Genomic DNA, 14,862 nt, shown 5'->3' with positions numbered 1-14,862 from the left:
ACCTCCAAACAAGGTGTTTCAGCATTTGGAGACATTTTACTACCAAGTTCAGGTTAAAATCCCATCTGCAGGACTGAGCTGCACATCTCCATGTGATTCCCCTGTAATCCCGTGGATAAGAATGTGTCTTTGCTGTGGAGCCCCAGAGCTTAGAGCTGAAGGTTTCCAACCTGCTAGATGCTGTGCAGACCTACAATCATTCTTCTGGTCTCTCAGCACCACCCCATCCTTCCCCTTAATTTTCTTTCAGGTTCTATGAAGTCATAACTTCCTTTCATTCCAAATGGAGTTTGCAGACTTCAGGGCAGGCAGCTGGATAGGATGAAATGGGATAGGATAGCAAGCTGAATACACAGAACAGATTGAGCTCAGACCTGATAGCAACAATTTTGCCATCCCTTCCAGTTTATTTTCAGGTGTCTTCACATGGAGGCAATGTCCTGTTTTCCCCTTCCGAGAGCAATTTCTGATGATATATCCAACCTTACTGCCATATTACTAGCTTTTGAATCTTAGTACAGTGGTGCTACTGTTTCTGCTGAGAGCTTTCTCTTGCAACATGCACTAAAAGGTCAGAAGGTAAAATAAATTTAAAATATGTTCAAGGAAAAAATCACCACACGTACTTGACTGTCAGAGTCTGAGATTATTTTTTTCTTTTCATGGTGCTGAGGCATTTTTTTTTTCTGCTTTTCTTGGTGCTGAGGCATATTAGAGATTTTTATGGTTTTGAGCGTGATCCAGCATTGATACTGTAGCTCTGGAAGAATGCCAGCAGGGAGCCTTACAGAATATCAAGTTTTATACCATCTTATGTAATGTTTATGTGGGTGGGATAAGACATACTGAAATTCAGTTTATTGAAATTGTTGAAATTATATTCATACTGCCCTGATGCCAGTGAGACTGAAATGCCTGTTTTGCGGCATTCCTACTCACACATAGACATAGACACTCACGGAAGAAAGGTTTGTGTTAATGTTTTTGTCTTCTGCGCCTATTTTCACTGGTGAGCTGGTGCCATTACACTAAATGCCTACATTGTGCAGCTATAAGCATGTAAATAAATAAGGGAAAGGGTCTGAGTTCTTAAAAGTAATGAAAATTTATTCAGGTTTGCAGTGCTGGTTTGAGAACCTTCCTTTAGAAAGCGTTTAGTTTCTTTTCAGAAAAGGCAGTATCTATTTCTCTCATTAATCTTTTCACTGCAAAACTCATGTTACAACAATGCACAGAAACCATTCTACATAAGTTATGTCTTTTTGATTTTATCAGTATAATTCAATCATTGTGGATATATTTACATCTGTATAAAGCTACTCTGTACAATACAGATTTTTCCTGTCTTAAGAGACAGGAAGAAAGACATGTTTACACTGAGGTTACTCTATTACCATGTGGGAGTTTGGTGGTACCAATACCACCATGTTGGGGGAAAGATACGTGATAGGAGCCAGTCTCCTAGCCAATGTAGTACTTGCAGTAATAAAAATAAATAAAAAAATCTGTGTCAAGACCAAACTGTAAATGAATATAAATGTAGCATTTTTGAATTGTATTTGCTACCTGAAGCTGTTTAATCTAAAATAAATAAATAAATAAATAAATAAAATAATCATTTACATATCTGAGAACTCTTTACTGTAGAGGCTGTCATTTCTGACAAAAAATGTCCCAGTTTTTTGTCTGGGCATTTACTCACCGTATCTTATTCATCTTAACAGCCTTCTAAGCAACAGCTGGAAGTGTGATAGTCATTGCTGGTGGGACATTGAACCTTCATTACAGTGACCTGCCATGGAGTGTCCAGTTCATAGCTATTGTCAGAGGACTGCAGAGAAGGTCCCCTTTCAGACTAATTCTTGCTTAGCCATAAAACAGGTTGTAGAAGACTGGGTTTGAGGTTTTTGGGGGGTTTTGTTCACTGTGGACAGAACAAGAACAAATGGGTCTAAATGGCAAAAAAAGAAAATTTAGGCTAGACAGCAGAGAAGCCTTTCGGTCTAGCAGGGGTAGTTAAGAACCAGATGGTTGTGGTACATCCATCATTAAGGATTTGTAAGGCAGGTCAGGCAAACAGTTTTCAAGAATGGTTTGAGAAGACTAAAACCTGCTGTGGGCAAGGAGAGAAGAATGGGTATTCTGTTCTCCTTCAGCCCCATTTCCTCGGATTTTTGAATAATGATTTTGATGGTATTTAATGATTATTATAACTAGCTGTGCTGTCCCTGTGTGTTTTACTCCTGTTTGCTCTTGCAGCATGTGCAGTAAGGAAATCATGATAACAGAATTTGTTAATGTATAAAGGAAAAACTATGCCCCTGTCTGGCAGAGCATTCAAATTCTGAAGGGCAGCTGGGACATGTTTTAATGGAGGACTTAGCAGACCTGGCTTAACAGTTGGACTTGATGGTCTTAAAGGTCTTTTCCAACCTAAATGAGTCTATAATTATATGATATCTTCTTTAACTTTTGTTTTTCTCTATACAGGATTCTCAGGTGTTTGTGACACGTCTGTTTTTGAGACCTCATTGCATAACATACTTGGAAATTGCTGGGAAAATAATCCAGCTTTTTTTTTTTTCTTTAAATTTTCAAAACTCCTTTACAGGATTCATTTTTTCAGTTAACATGATTAACAGTAAAAAAAAAAATCTATTTAGACAATATTGCAGTTAAAATACACTGCAGAATTCTTACACATACTTTATTTTATTTATACTTCAGAAATTTGGCAACTTAAGAAGACTACCCTATCTCTGGTTCTTCAGCTTGTCACAGCATCTAAAATCAATTTAGCAAGAAGATACTTAACCAGTGCTTTGAAGTATCCATACATAAATATTGCCTTGTCATTCTGTTGGTTGGGATTATGTTTCTTACTGAATGATTGCTACTCATTTTTTTGCCAGTATAATCAATAAAAGTGACACTGAGAAATCTGATCTTCCCTCTCTGCAGGCCAGCTTTGGGTGGTCTCCTTACATCATCTTTTCGGCAGCACCAGGAGTCCTTGGCAGCAGAAAGAGAAAGACGACGTCAGGAGAGAGAAGAAAGGTTGCAAAGGATAGAACGTGAAGAAAGAAACAAATTCAAGTAGGAACCAAATTTGTTCTCAATCTGTTACTTTAATGCATGATGGATTTGTAAATCATTGAGACATTCAATTGCAAAATAATTGAACTGATGAATAGTTTGTGCATCTCTTTAGACACCTTTCTTGATCTAAGTATCTTAAGAATTGATACATTAAACACATCGTGATGAATTTTGGCATTTAATAAACCAGCAATCTTTTTAAAGACAGCTATATATTCACCAATTATACTGTTTGGGTATCTGCAGAGGCCAGGTTTTATTAGCTAATATACTTCCTGACGTATAATCTCAGTGAGGCATAGGGTTTGAAGATTAAACAGTGGGAGGAAGGGACAGCACCGAGACATCTTTTTGGTTTTATGTTCTGCAAACTAAAAGTGTTTTGCTGTCTTGGGATGTATGGTAGTGTTTTTAAAGTATTTTTTCCTGCTTTTCTCAGCATGTGTCTCTTCCTTCTGGAAACAACTGTCAGAAAGTAATTAGCGAAAATATTGTTCAAACCATGGCCAGATGAAGGCCTCAGCTGAATATAAGACTCTCCATTTTCACATCAGAAAACATTTTCTGTGTTGTGGGATCCCAGGGTGTGCTGCCTGAGGATAGTGAGGCAAGCCCTCTCCTTTTAAAACCATGCCTGGAAATCCTAGCACAGGCATTAGCAAAGACTGCAGTGGGCTTAGGATAGGTAAGGAGACTATACCTGAAGTGGTTTCCCTACTGTCTGAAGAGTGTACACTAAGAAACTAATTTGTTTCCTCATAAACAGAAGTGAAAATTAAATATATTGTTTAGTAGTTAGAAGACATCATGTAGTATTCTAAAGAATGGTTGGATAAAAGTTTTGTAGCCTTAGAGTTGGTATTTGTGGAGAAGATGGCACTGGGTTTCATGTGAGCTTGTTTATTAGTATGCAGGATTGTTTTCACTGTAATCATCTCTTTAGTAAGAAGAGGAAATGGTCTGTGTCACAGTGAATTTGGAAAGAGAAGTAACTTACTAGTGGGTGGTTGGTTGGTTGGTTGGTTGAAGGAGATATTCTCCTGGCTCCAGAAGACAGTTAGTTTTGAAGCAAATGAGAGGCGGAGGGAAGGTGGAAGAGCACCATAATAGGATCTTTGGCAGCCAAAAGCTGCCCAAGTTCTCCTGAAACAGAAACAATCAGGTCCCAGTCTTCAAGCCTCTTCCAAAAACTCTCCCTCTAAGTGGTATCATCAGGCTGCAGCAGGCTGCCGTGGACAGCCAACATGATCTTTCAGAAAGGAAACTCTCAGACCAAAAAAGCCACCAGGACATTTGGCAGCTTGACCTGTTTGAATAACAGATCTGCACATTTCCATAGAGGTTGGCTACAGTAGTTGTTCTGTCACAAATAAGAGCTTCCTTAAAGTCAGAAAAAGTATTTTTTAAAAAATGTACGTCTTCATCCCATTATTCGAGATTCAGAAACTGGTTAACTAAACATTGTGATTGTGTTGCATATTTAAGATGACAATTTTTCACTGCCCAGTGCTTTCATCTTCTAAATTTGAGTTCCCTTGTCACCCGAAAGGTGTACCTTGAGTTTGAGTTGAGGGTCTCCAAAGCCACCATACTTCACAGACAGACAGCATCCCACAGTTGACTAAACAGTCTGGCAGGAGGAGGACAAAGCCACAGCAAATAATCATGGACAGTTTCGTAAGAGTTCTTGGGATTACATTATCGTATCATCAGTCTGGCTAGAAACCCAGTCTCTGAAGATGTATTTTTGATTAAAAATAGCACTTGAAATTCACAGCCTTTAAACTCGTGAGCAGTACTGGATTTACCATCATGACTCATTTGTTATCTCATTCTTTCCAACTCTGCCTCAAGAACATTGCACTAGGTTCTGGCACCGTTATTGACAAATCGAGGATAATTTAAAGGAGAGCATCACAAGTTGTGAAAGGGTTTGGTTTTAGGAGGAGGATTAAAAAGCTTCATAAGCTACTGCTAGGAGAAGGAATGCTGTACATAATGAACATTTTTCTCAGTAGAAAGACTGTTGTACCCGTTGCATATGTAGAACAATGTCTCCTAAAATACAGGGTTATTCATTGGCTGAAAGGAAGGGTGAAAGTTGTCAGAGGGGAAAGAGTTAAAATTTGCCTGCTGAAAAATTCCTAGATTATTTTTTTTCCCTGGAGTTATTCCCATAGCTATTGTAATTCCAAAGAATACTCTGAAAATATTATAAAAGCGTAGCCAGTTCAGCGATTCAAAGGTTGTGGAGACAGCCTGAAACAGTAATATGTGTTCCCTGGTAACAGACTGTTGAGGAGCACTTGGAAGCAAATGTTTGATAGCTAATGGTATAGTACATGATACATAATTCATTTGATGATACAATATAAAGGGAAGAAATAGTTTTTTATTCATAAATGGAGTAGCTCTAAAAATCTTTCTGGTACTCACAGGTTACGCTGTAGAGGAATCTAACAGATAAGGTGAAAGCCTCATGAGTTTTGTCTACCAGATTCAACAAAACATTAAAAATATATTGTAAGGAACTATCTTGCTGTGATATGGAGGCAGGCTGGACATTCACTGGGTCCTGCTGTGCTCTGAGTTAAATTTGCATCTTCATTTGTGGATGTGATAGTACTGCCTGAAATCAGTGCTCAGGTGTCCAGCAAAGCTGCCTTGGCAAAAGTTAAGTTTGTGAGTTACTTGAGGAGCTGTGGGAAAGGCAGCTGAGACAGAAGGGAGGTATCTAAAATGCAGGGTGAAAAACAAAGACGTGAAAGGCTGTAACCTGTCTGGTTATCCTGCATGCACCTTGTATGAACAAAGAATTGTCCTACTCGGTAATGCCAGTCCACTGTCCTGTTTCCAATTGTGGCAACTAAAACACACTGAGAAAAGGTACATTAGAAAGAGAGGCAATACAGTATGCTCCCTGCCTTGGTCTAGCCTGCCAGGTGCCAAGGTTCCTGTTTTGGGGTATTCTAAATAGAGCAAATGAGGAATGGTTTAACAGCCACTAATGTGTCTGCTCATTATGGATAGGACCAGTTCATTGTATCTAATTTTGGATACCAGGTTTCAAAAGGTGCTTCAAGGTCTTCACTTTTTGGTGGTTTTTTTTTTATAATTACTTGTAATGGTCTTCCAAAGTACTTATTTGGTGTACACATGTGGTGTATGCATGGATGAGTAAGTGTACAAACACACATTTCAGCATTTTATTTTTTAAAAAAACTAATAATTTTTGTCAACAATAGCCTTCATTGTCTCTGATCAGCTTGTTTGTACTGCTCTTGGTTACTCCTACTGTACTTCCACTTCTGTTACTTCTCTTACTCTTCTGGTTTCCTCTGCAATTTACTGCAATTCTCTTTTTAGCCGTGATTATTTAGACAAAAGAGAAGAACTAAGACAAGCAAGAGAAGAGAGGTTTGTATATAATGCATCCATCCTTCCCTCTGGTTGTTTGCACTTGCTATATTCTTTACTGTGAAGCTGTCGTGTATTTGCATTTTTAACTCTGCATGTACAGAACTCTTCTATTCCAAAAGATTTCTATAAGAAAGCAGTTGTTTCGTTAAAGAGGAGAATGAAGTCCAGCTGTAAGCACAGCAGTAAATGAAGAGCAGTGGGACTGGAATGCATAAGAATGATTGATGATCTATCTTTTATCTATCTGTGTGGGAAATAAGCTTACTCCATTTGCCTCAGAAATTTGCCCAAATTCAGTATAGTTATAAATTGAATAAGTCTGTCTTTCTCGCCCAGTGGGTCCCAAGCTTTCTGGAGGGTCAGAAAAGGCAACTGAGGATAAAGGAAACTGGGGTTACAAACATTGCAAAACTGCAGTCACAGGCTGATGGAAATGGATCTGACCCACTCCCAGCGTATTTTAATCTTTCAGGGCCAAGTTTTCTTTGCCAATCTCTCTAAACAGCAGCAAGTAAATTACAAAGCTTAGCAGTGTTTATCATTGGGACACTGTATTAGTTTTTGTCATGGTTTAACCCCGGCCGGCAACCAAGCCCCACACAGCCCCTCACTCACTGCCCCTCACCCAGAGGGATGGGGAGGGGAATCAGAAAGGAATGTAAAACTCGAGGGTTGAGATAAGAACAATTTAGTAGGTAAAGCAAAAGCCATGCATGCTTTTTGAAGCAAAACAGGGAATTCATTCACCACTTCCCACGGGCAGGCAGATGTTCGGCCATCCCCAGGAAAGCCGGGCTCCATCATGCGTAACGGTTACTTGGGAAGACAAACGCCATAATGCCAAATGTCCCCCCCTTCCTACTTCTTCCCCCAGTTTATATACTCAGCATGATGTCCCATGGTATGGAATACCTCTTTGGCTAGTTCGGGTCACCTGTCCTGGCTGTGTCCCCTCCCAATTTCCCGTGCCTCTCCAGCCCTCTGGCTGGCAGGGCCCAAGAAATCAAAAAGTCCTTGGCTTAGTATATACATTAACCAGCAACAACGAAACCATCAGTGTGCTGTCAGCATTGTTCTCATATCAGAGCCAAAACACAGCACTGTACCAGCTGCTAAGAAGAAAATTAACTCTATCCCAGCTGAAACCAGGACAGTTTTATCGAAATACTATATTTAAAGGGACTGAAGGTTTGGGATTGTTTTCCTTTTTTAAATTCAATTAAAGTTTAGAAACTCTAGGCTAAGCTGGGAGCTATGTGCTTATGAAAGCACATTTTTCAAGGAATACTCAATTAGAGACCTTTGCCTTTCAGTAGCTTAATCTCTACCTCCACTAGTAATTACACCCTGGAGGGAGCTTGTTTTTACCTGGAAAATAAGCATATTTCTGAATAAATAGTAGATGAAAAATAATCCAGATTGATTCAGTTCTGCTTTTATGGCCCCTAGAGATTACTTTCTAGAGATACTTTTGGATTGTCAAGAATCGGAACTACATTATCAAAGAGAGCAGCCATCTCAGAAATCGTGTTTCCTCATTTTGTTTGGGGTTTTGGGGGTTTTTTTGTGTTTGGTTGGTTGGTTGGTTGGTTGGTTTGATTTTTTTTCCCCACAAAATCATCATACAGGAGGCAGTTAATTTCTGCAGCCTGAAGTCTGATCTATTGTGGCTGAAGTAGTAATACTGAAAAATTATTTTGACATCTCAAAGAGTAAGAAAAGTGGATGGGCTTTCCTTTGTCCTTTCAGCCAAAGCAATTGCAAATAGTTTAAAGCATTTTATAAAATGAAACGCGTCTGAACACATAAGCATCGTATACTGATCTTAGCTGCATAAAATCTCTTACAATTACTGTGCTCATTAGAAAAAATCGAAACAAATTACAATCGAGCTCTCCAGCACTTTCAGGTTGTAAGGGAATGTACCAAGTAAACTGGAGTATTTTGGGGGAAGTATTCACCAGCAGGAGGGCATCACTGCTGTGCAATGAGACAATTTCACTGGTCATTAGGAATGTGTCTTTATCCTTAGGGCTCTTTTGAACTGAAATGTTAGACTATCAGTTCTTCCTGATAAAGAGGAAAGATATGTTTACTTTGATAGCACATAAATATTGGAGAAAACTTCTGCAGGAGAGTCTTACACAAGTAGTCCATTGCAGTGGCCTTCTGTAACTAATTTTTAACAAACACCTTTGCATAAATGCAGTTTCATTTCTTATAGCAAGTTTCATGTTGACTTGTTTTAAGAGAATGCATGGACTGTAAGAAAGTGCTATAGTCAAGGTGCTAAAATCCTAGGTAAAATCTGGATTGTACATTTCCTCTGTGTCAGTTTGGAAAAGTAGTATATAATATAAAGCATATAGGAAAAACTTAAAAGCACTGGTTTGTCTAAATTCTGTCAACATTTTGCAGCATTCTGTGTACTGTGGCATCACCCTGGAGCTCCAGAATACAGTCACTCACTTTTCCAGTGGCTCCGAGGTGGTCTTGGTATGAGGGAGAAAGATTCCTGCAGTTCCAAGGGGTCTGAGTGTAACTCAGCACCATTTGTTTAACATGTTCTTGCTTTTCAATTATTTGAGGCCTCTTTTACTTCGCTTGGTTAGGTATTTTCCAATGGTAGTTTAAAAATAAACCCCAGAAAGGTGAGCATCCAAGCCCTCTCTAGTGTGATTTATGGCTCAAATGCTTTCCACCCTATGACTTTGTTGGTGCATAAACATTTTAAGATGCCCTCAGGGCATTGCTCCCAGACCTAGAGAACTTGCAATGATGTTTTCATCTACCCGAAGATAATGAGGGGAATGTCATGTTCATGAGGTATACCAAATGGATAACCCACAGACTTTTGCCTCTGTCTATAAAGAGGAGTCAGCATAGATGTGATGATGTCTGCAGGTTTCCATGGTGTAAAGGAATATGGCAGTATATACAAAGGCAATGTGTCAGTGCTGTAGTGGAGGAAGCAACTGCAGCAGAGGATGGTAGTTTGTCCTTTCAACTCCGTAATATTCTGGTCTTCACAAGACCTTGTGTATTTGATGCTGGCATTCATTCATTCTTAAGACACTGGGCAGAAACAAAAAATAACCTAAATAAATATAATTTTTCAAGTATTAAGTGTTAATAACTGATTCTTTAATGATTTTTATTTCTCTGTTAAATTGCTGTATCTGCTTATTAGTCTTCCCATCTGATAACTTGTTATGCTGATATGCTGCCATGGGAGTTGCTGTTCTGGTTCCCTTTTTTCTTTCAGTATAGTCAACAGACACATTTTGAGAAAGCATATCTTGATGATGTCCCCTGCTTTGCTGGTTGGCTATGCAGCACACAGCTACAGAAGCTAAAATGGTAAAGCAGCTGAAAAAGAGCTGAGGACAATAAAACATTGTAGCTCCCCCCATTATAGAAGGATCCATCCAGATATTTGTTGTAGCCTGTTGGCAAACTGCACAGCCCTCCTTGGTGGCAATCGGCTGGGCTGTACCTGTTTGAGCTGTGATCAATCTGAATGGCTCTTCATGGGTCTGAAGTCCCATCTGCCCTCCTTGTGAGGAAGCAAAAGGCACAATACCTAAGTGCCCGATGTTGAGAGAAGACTGGCTTTGTGAGCTGTAACAAAATGCTGTGCTAATGCCAGCAAAAGACTTTCTCCTCTATTGAAAGGGCAAAAATCATTTTCGAGAATTGGCTTCATGTTAGAACTGTAAACAGTTTCTATTTTATAACCATACAAGTATGTGGCTTGTTATATTTTCATCCAGAGTCTGTAGGGGTTCTTTTTCTTGCAGAATTTGTTCAAAGCCTGCACGTACCTCTGGAGGAATAAAAGAAAATGGGTTTGTTCTTCACTATTGCTGTTCACAGTAAAGCAAATTGCCTCTGAAAACTCAAGGACTGTTCTTCAAAGACGTGTTTCTGTGCACTATATGGATGTTTGCAAATGTGCATGCATGTGTGGCTACCATATGTAGTAAGCATGTTTGTTACCACATATGTCTGACTTCTTTACCCTGTCTGCTTTTAATGCACCCTCGTACACTAATTCGGGCTGTCAGTGAGGCAGAAGGGGGGAGGAGAGGTGTTCCCTTTTACAAAGTGTTTACAGTGGTGGGAGGATGACCACAGTGTTTCAGGGACATAAGCAGTAGTCTTGATTAACCTGTTTAACACTTCACTTGTGGGTAAGACAAACAGTCTAAAGCCCCCTCCAGCTGCATTCATGAATTTATTCCTTAGCAAATAATGGTGGATAAAATTAGCAGACATCTGGAAGGGGCACATACTTCAAAGTTATTTTGGTCGAAATGTATAAAGCACACTATGAAGAATATGATTGGTAGCTGGTCTTAATAAACAGTGAGTTCTGCCTGCCTAAAATGCAAAACAGATGTATCTTTGTTCTTTTAAAGTGACTTTGATGAATAAACTACATGTGACGTCAGGTACAAGCTATTGGATGTCTGAGTCCGGCAGAGAAATTTTTTAGAATAAAAAAAAAGAAAACTTTCCATTGTAGACTCTGGAGAGAACAAAGTGAATTCCAGTGCATTGCTCTCAGAGCAAATAGAAGCAGGTTCAGAGACTTTAGATAGTCAATCCAAACATTTATTGTTATTATTTTCAGGGAGATCTGGTTTTGTCTGCTGCACTGAACCGTTTTCTTCTCCTTGGAGCAAGTCTCAGCCTTTGGCTATTTGCATAAATATTAAGGGACTCTGGCTTTGGAGGCTTTTTTTTTTCTTTGGGTTTTTTTCCCCTCCCGTTTTAGTTTTGGGAGAGGGAGGGCTGGGAGGAGGAGAAGGAGGTGAACAGGAGGGTGAAAAGGAGGACACAAATGATTCCAAAAGGAGGAGTATTATGCAGACACAATGCTACATCTAAAGACTCTTTAACTCTGCTGGTATTTGCTTGTATTTTGTCATGAGCAATTTAACATTTTTCAGAGCAATAGTCTTTGCTTTGGTGTGCGTTTGGCAGCTTGAGCAGGCAGGCAGTTCAGTGCTGTATCCCTTGTGTCACAAAGTCAGCTCATACTCTGCAGGTGTTTCATCCATAAACAAGCATCAGCCACAGACTTCTCTTTCTTTACGGAAACCCTCTGGAATTTAACTTTCAGATACAAATACTTGGAGAGGTTGGCAGCAGAGGAGTATGAGAAGGAGCTGAAGGCTCGGAGTGTAAGCCGAGGCAGAAGTGAGCTGTCCTTGAACCTGAGATCTCCTTCAGCCCCATCCTCACCTTTACCCAAGTGCGTCAGCCCAGCATCCATAGAGTCCCAGGAAGAGCTGAAGACCCCTTCCACTCCTTGTGGGACACCTCAGCCCTCAGAAGGTAAGTGAAAAGTAAAGAGTGGTGTTCTTATCACAGTTTCTCTTGGGCTAGCAGTGTTTTTTGATGTACGAGTGCAAGAATACAACCTCTGAGATGCCAGAGTATAGAGTATTATTATATTGTTTCATGCTGTCTTCCTAAATTTCCTGGTTTTGCATAGATTTGGATGTCTTCTAGCCTATTCAAGCAAAGAATATACTGCTAATTGTTGCTATGATTTATATTATCTTTGTCTGTTGCTATTACAATGGAATAATTGGAAAATACAGCATACAGAGGGTCTTAATTTTAGCATCATGTTCCTTGTGTATTAGAAGTTACTGACTAGACCAACAATATTCCTGCCAACAGATTTTGCTTATGTGGATTCTCTGAAAGAAATGCAACAGATGAATGCCAAGATTATAATAACCTTCCAGCAGAGCACAGGCTGAATGGGACAAACAGAAAAGGTCTTGAATTAAAGGCAGGGAGGGTGTGTTGGTTATTTTTAACACCAACAAAAACTCTTAAAATTGTAGCACAAGTAGTAAAGGACTTAAAAGAGACCACAGACAATTAGTAAAAAGGAAAGTATAATTAGTGTTTGCACGGTTGGTTTGCTGTCATATAATTTATTGGTGTACAGAGCAATATTTTTTGTGTGTGCACGTCATTCTGCTGCTTGCATCATGTACCCCTCCTTCAGTCCTCAAGAAAACACCCACCATGCAGATTTATATGTGCCACATGATGTTGCATTAACATTGGGAGCTACAATGCATGTTGAGGGTGAATTATCTCCATCATTCATTTTTATTTTATTTGATTTCCTGCTTTGTGCTATTGGTGATTAATGCATTTGTAACATGCACTGCTTGGTTTTATTGAGTGTTATGGCTGGTAGCATGCTATAAAGCAAGGCAATTTAAGAAAAAAGTTACAAATACTGAATGTAGCACATGTTTATCCTTGCCATACTAAGTAGGTGATGTTTATTTAATTTAGGTTTATGTATTTTCCCAATTCTGTTCCCAGTTTTCTTGTCTGGCACCTTAAAAGTCTCAGTGGAATCATTTGAACTTAAAAAACATGGATATTTTCCTGTAACGCTGATATGCAGAAATATCCAGATGCCCATTTTTTTAGTGCAATATTGCTTTGAGAGCAAATAAGCTGCATTTTTCCACCATTAGGATTTCAGAGCTGGGTAGGGAGCAAGTATCTCTTTTACGATGATTATTTAACATATTTCTCCTGGAAGCATTAAAAAAAAAATGCAGTATGAAATGGAGCAGCACAATCCATTTGGAGAATAAATTTAGAGCAGGTGTACAGAGCAACTTTAGGTGGCTAGAATATGGCAAAGCTATCAACACATGGGTAGGCAGGACATCTCTACTAAAACTTCTGGCAATATCACTAGGCATCAGAGGGCAGCACCCTGGAAGCCTGGCAAATGGACTGCAATGAGACAACATATGAATGGGGCAGGGTAAGCCTTCAGCCAAGGGCAGCTGAAGTCAAATGGCCAGAATGGCACCAGAACAGGGGCCTGAAATCTGTATACTTCAGTGGGAGCTGTGCATGAGGAAGGACTGCTGTTTCAGGCCTACCAAAAGCATTGGAAAGGCCATATGAAGTAATGAGCACGTGGGCAGGGCAGGCTTTCTCCTCTCAAGGTAGCCAGACTATTGGAAATAAGCCAACAGCTGGCAAGCTTTGTGCCATGGCCTCTAGACTATTATAAGTTGCTTCTGCTCCATAATGAATTAAAATCTCAACTGTTGCTGTGCTCAGGAAATGTCATGAATCCGACTTTAACAGATAAAGAAACTGATGCATTAACTTGCATGAGCCATGGACAGAACCCTGATTACTTGCACCCCAAGCAGTTGGTTTTGAACAGGGGGGTGACCATCTTCCCAAGCAAGGATCAAACGGCAGAAGGAAAACACTTCTTTGGTTCTGTGCATAACACCATCCAAAGACTCTGCAAGAATACTGTTAACGGATGTGTAATACTCATCTGCAGAATAAAGAACCTGAAGTCAAAAGGGAAGTGCATTCCTATACTAGCAAAACAGTAAGTGATTTTCAGAGTCAGCTTTATTATATGCCATTTGTACTTCAGCACTCCTTTGGCCATCCAGTATCTACTGGGTTTAAGAAGGAAATGGATTTTGTCTATGGAACTTTGTCCCATGCTGTGAAACATCTCAGTATCATTACCCAATATAAAAATCTGGATTTACTGAGCTGAAGTGTTTTCTCATATAAAACAATTGGTTCCACTAAAGTAATCAAGTCTTGTAAGACTTACTCTTGTAAAACTTGGGGTATGGCATTCAGAGGAAATGAAGGCAGTCTCATAACTGCGAAATGGAACTTAATATTTTTTTTTCAGAGCAGCTACTTCCTCTTTTGTAATTTCATTGGAGAATATTTTATGAAGTGCACATGTGCAGTAAAGGAGAGCAACAATAACAAAGACATCTCTGAAGTTAATCCACAAAGGAATTGGAGAAGAACCTTTCTCTGAGAGGAGCAGCTTTTGTAGCACTTGAGGAAGTAAGCAGGCCAACCCAAGTGCACATTGTGGACAGTAGGAAAGCTGAACATATCAGTAGCTGAGCAAATTCAGAGTTCAAATACTGCCTAAAGCATGACTGGTGAGAACATCTCGGCAGATGGGGAAGCATCAGAGCATGTGGGCACAGTGAGGACATTGCAGCCTCAGCTGTAGAGCTAGAGGAACCTTGGTACAGAAGGAGGAGGAACTGGGCTGGGCGGCAAAGAAAGGTGATTTCTGACGTGACGGAGAAAGAGCCAGTTCCCTACTGGTGATCACTCTGTGCTAGTTTTTACCATCACAAGGGATAAGAGGAAAAGATTGGGGTGGAGGTGGAGAAAGAGAGAGAGCCCCTGCTGAATTCACAGCAAGAGGAATCCTGTGCTGGAGAAGCTAATGGGAGATAACAACCAAAACTTCAAGTGATGCCCAAACGATTGAACCAAGAG

At 39.8% G+C, this 14,862-nt stretch overlaps 1 protein-coding gene across 3 annotated transcripts in view; it reads left to right on the top strand.

Annotated features, from left to right (window-relative positions):
- FHOD3 (formin homology 2 domain containing 3) overlaps window positions 1–14,862 on the top strand; it is a 417,165-nt gene that overhangs the window by 326,807 nt on the left and 75,496 nt on the right. For all 3 annotated transcript variants that reach the window (XM_037381206.1, XM_037381205.1, XM_037381207.1), the window contains exons 14-15: window positions 2,962–3,096; window positions 11,648–11,862. In XM_037381206.1, the coding sequence (XP_037237103.1) occupies window positions 2,962–3,096; window positions 11,648–11,862 (350 nt within the window). The remainder of the gene's footprint in view (window positions 1–2,961; window positions 3,097–11,647; window positions 11,863–14,862) is intronic.

The sequence above is a fragment of the Falco rusticolus genome, chromosome 3 (genome assembly GCF_015220075.1).
Source record: "Falco rusticolus isolate bFalRus1 chromosome 3, bFalRus1.pri, whole genome shotgun sequence".
Lineage (NCBI taxonomy): Eukaryota > Metazoa > Chordata > Aves > Falconiformes > Falconidae > Falco > Falco rusticolus.
The sequence above is the reverse complement of the archived record's forward strand: the minus strand, read 5'-3'. Positions and strand labels throughout refer to the sequence as shown.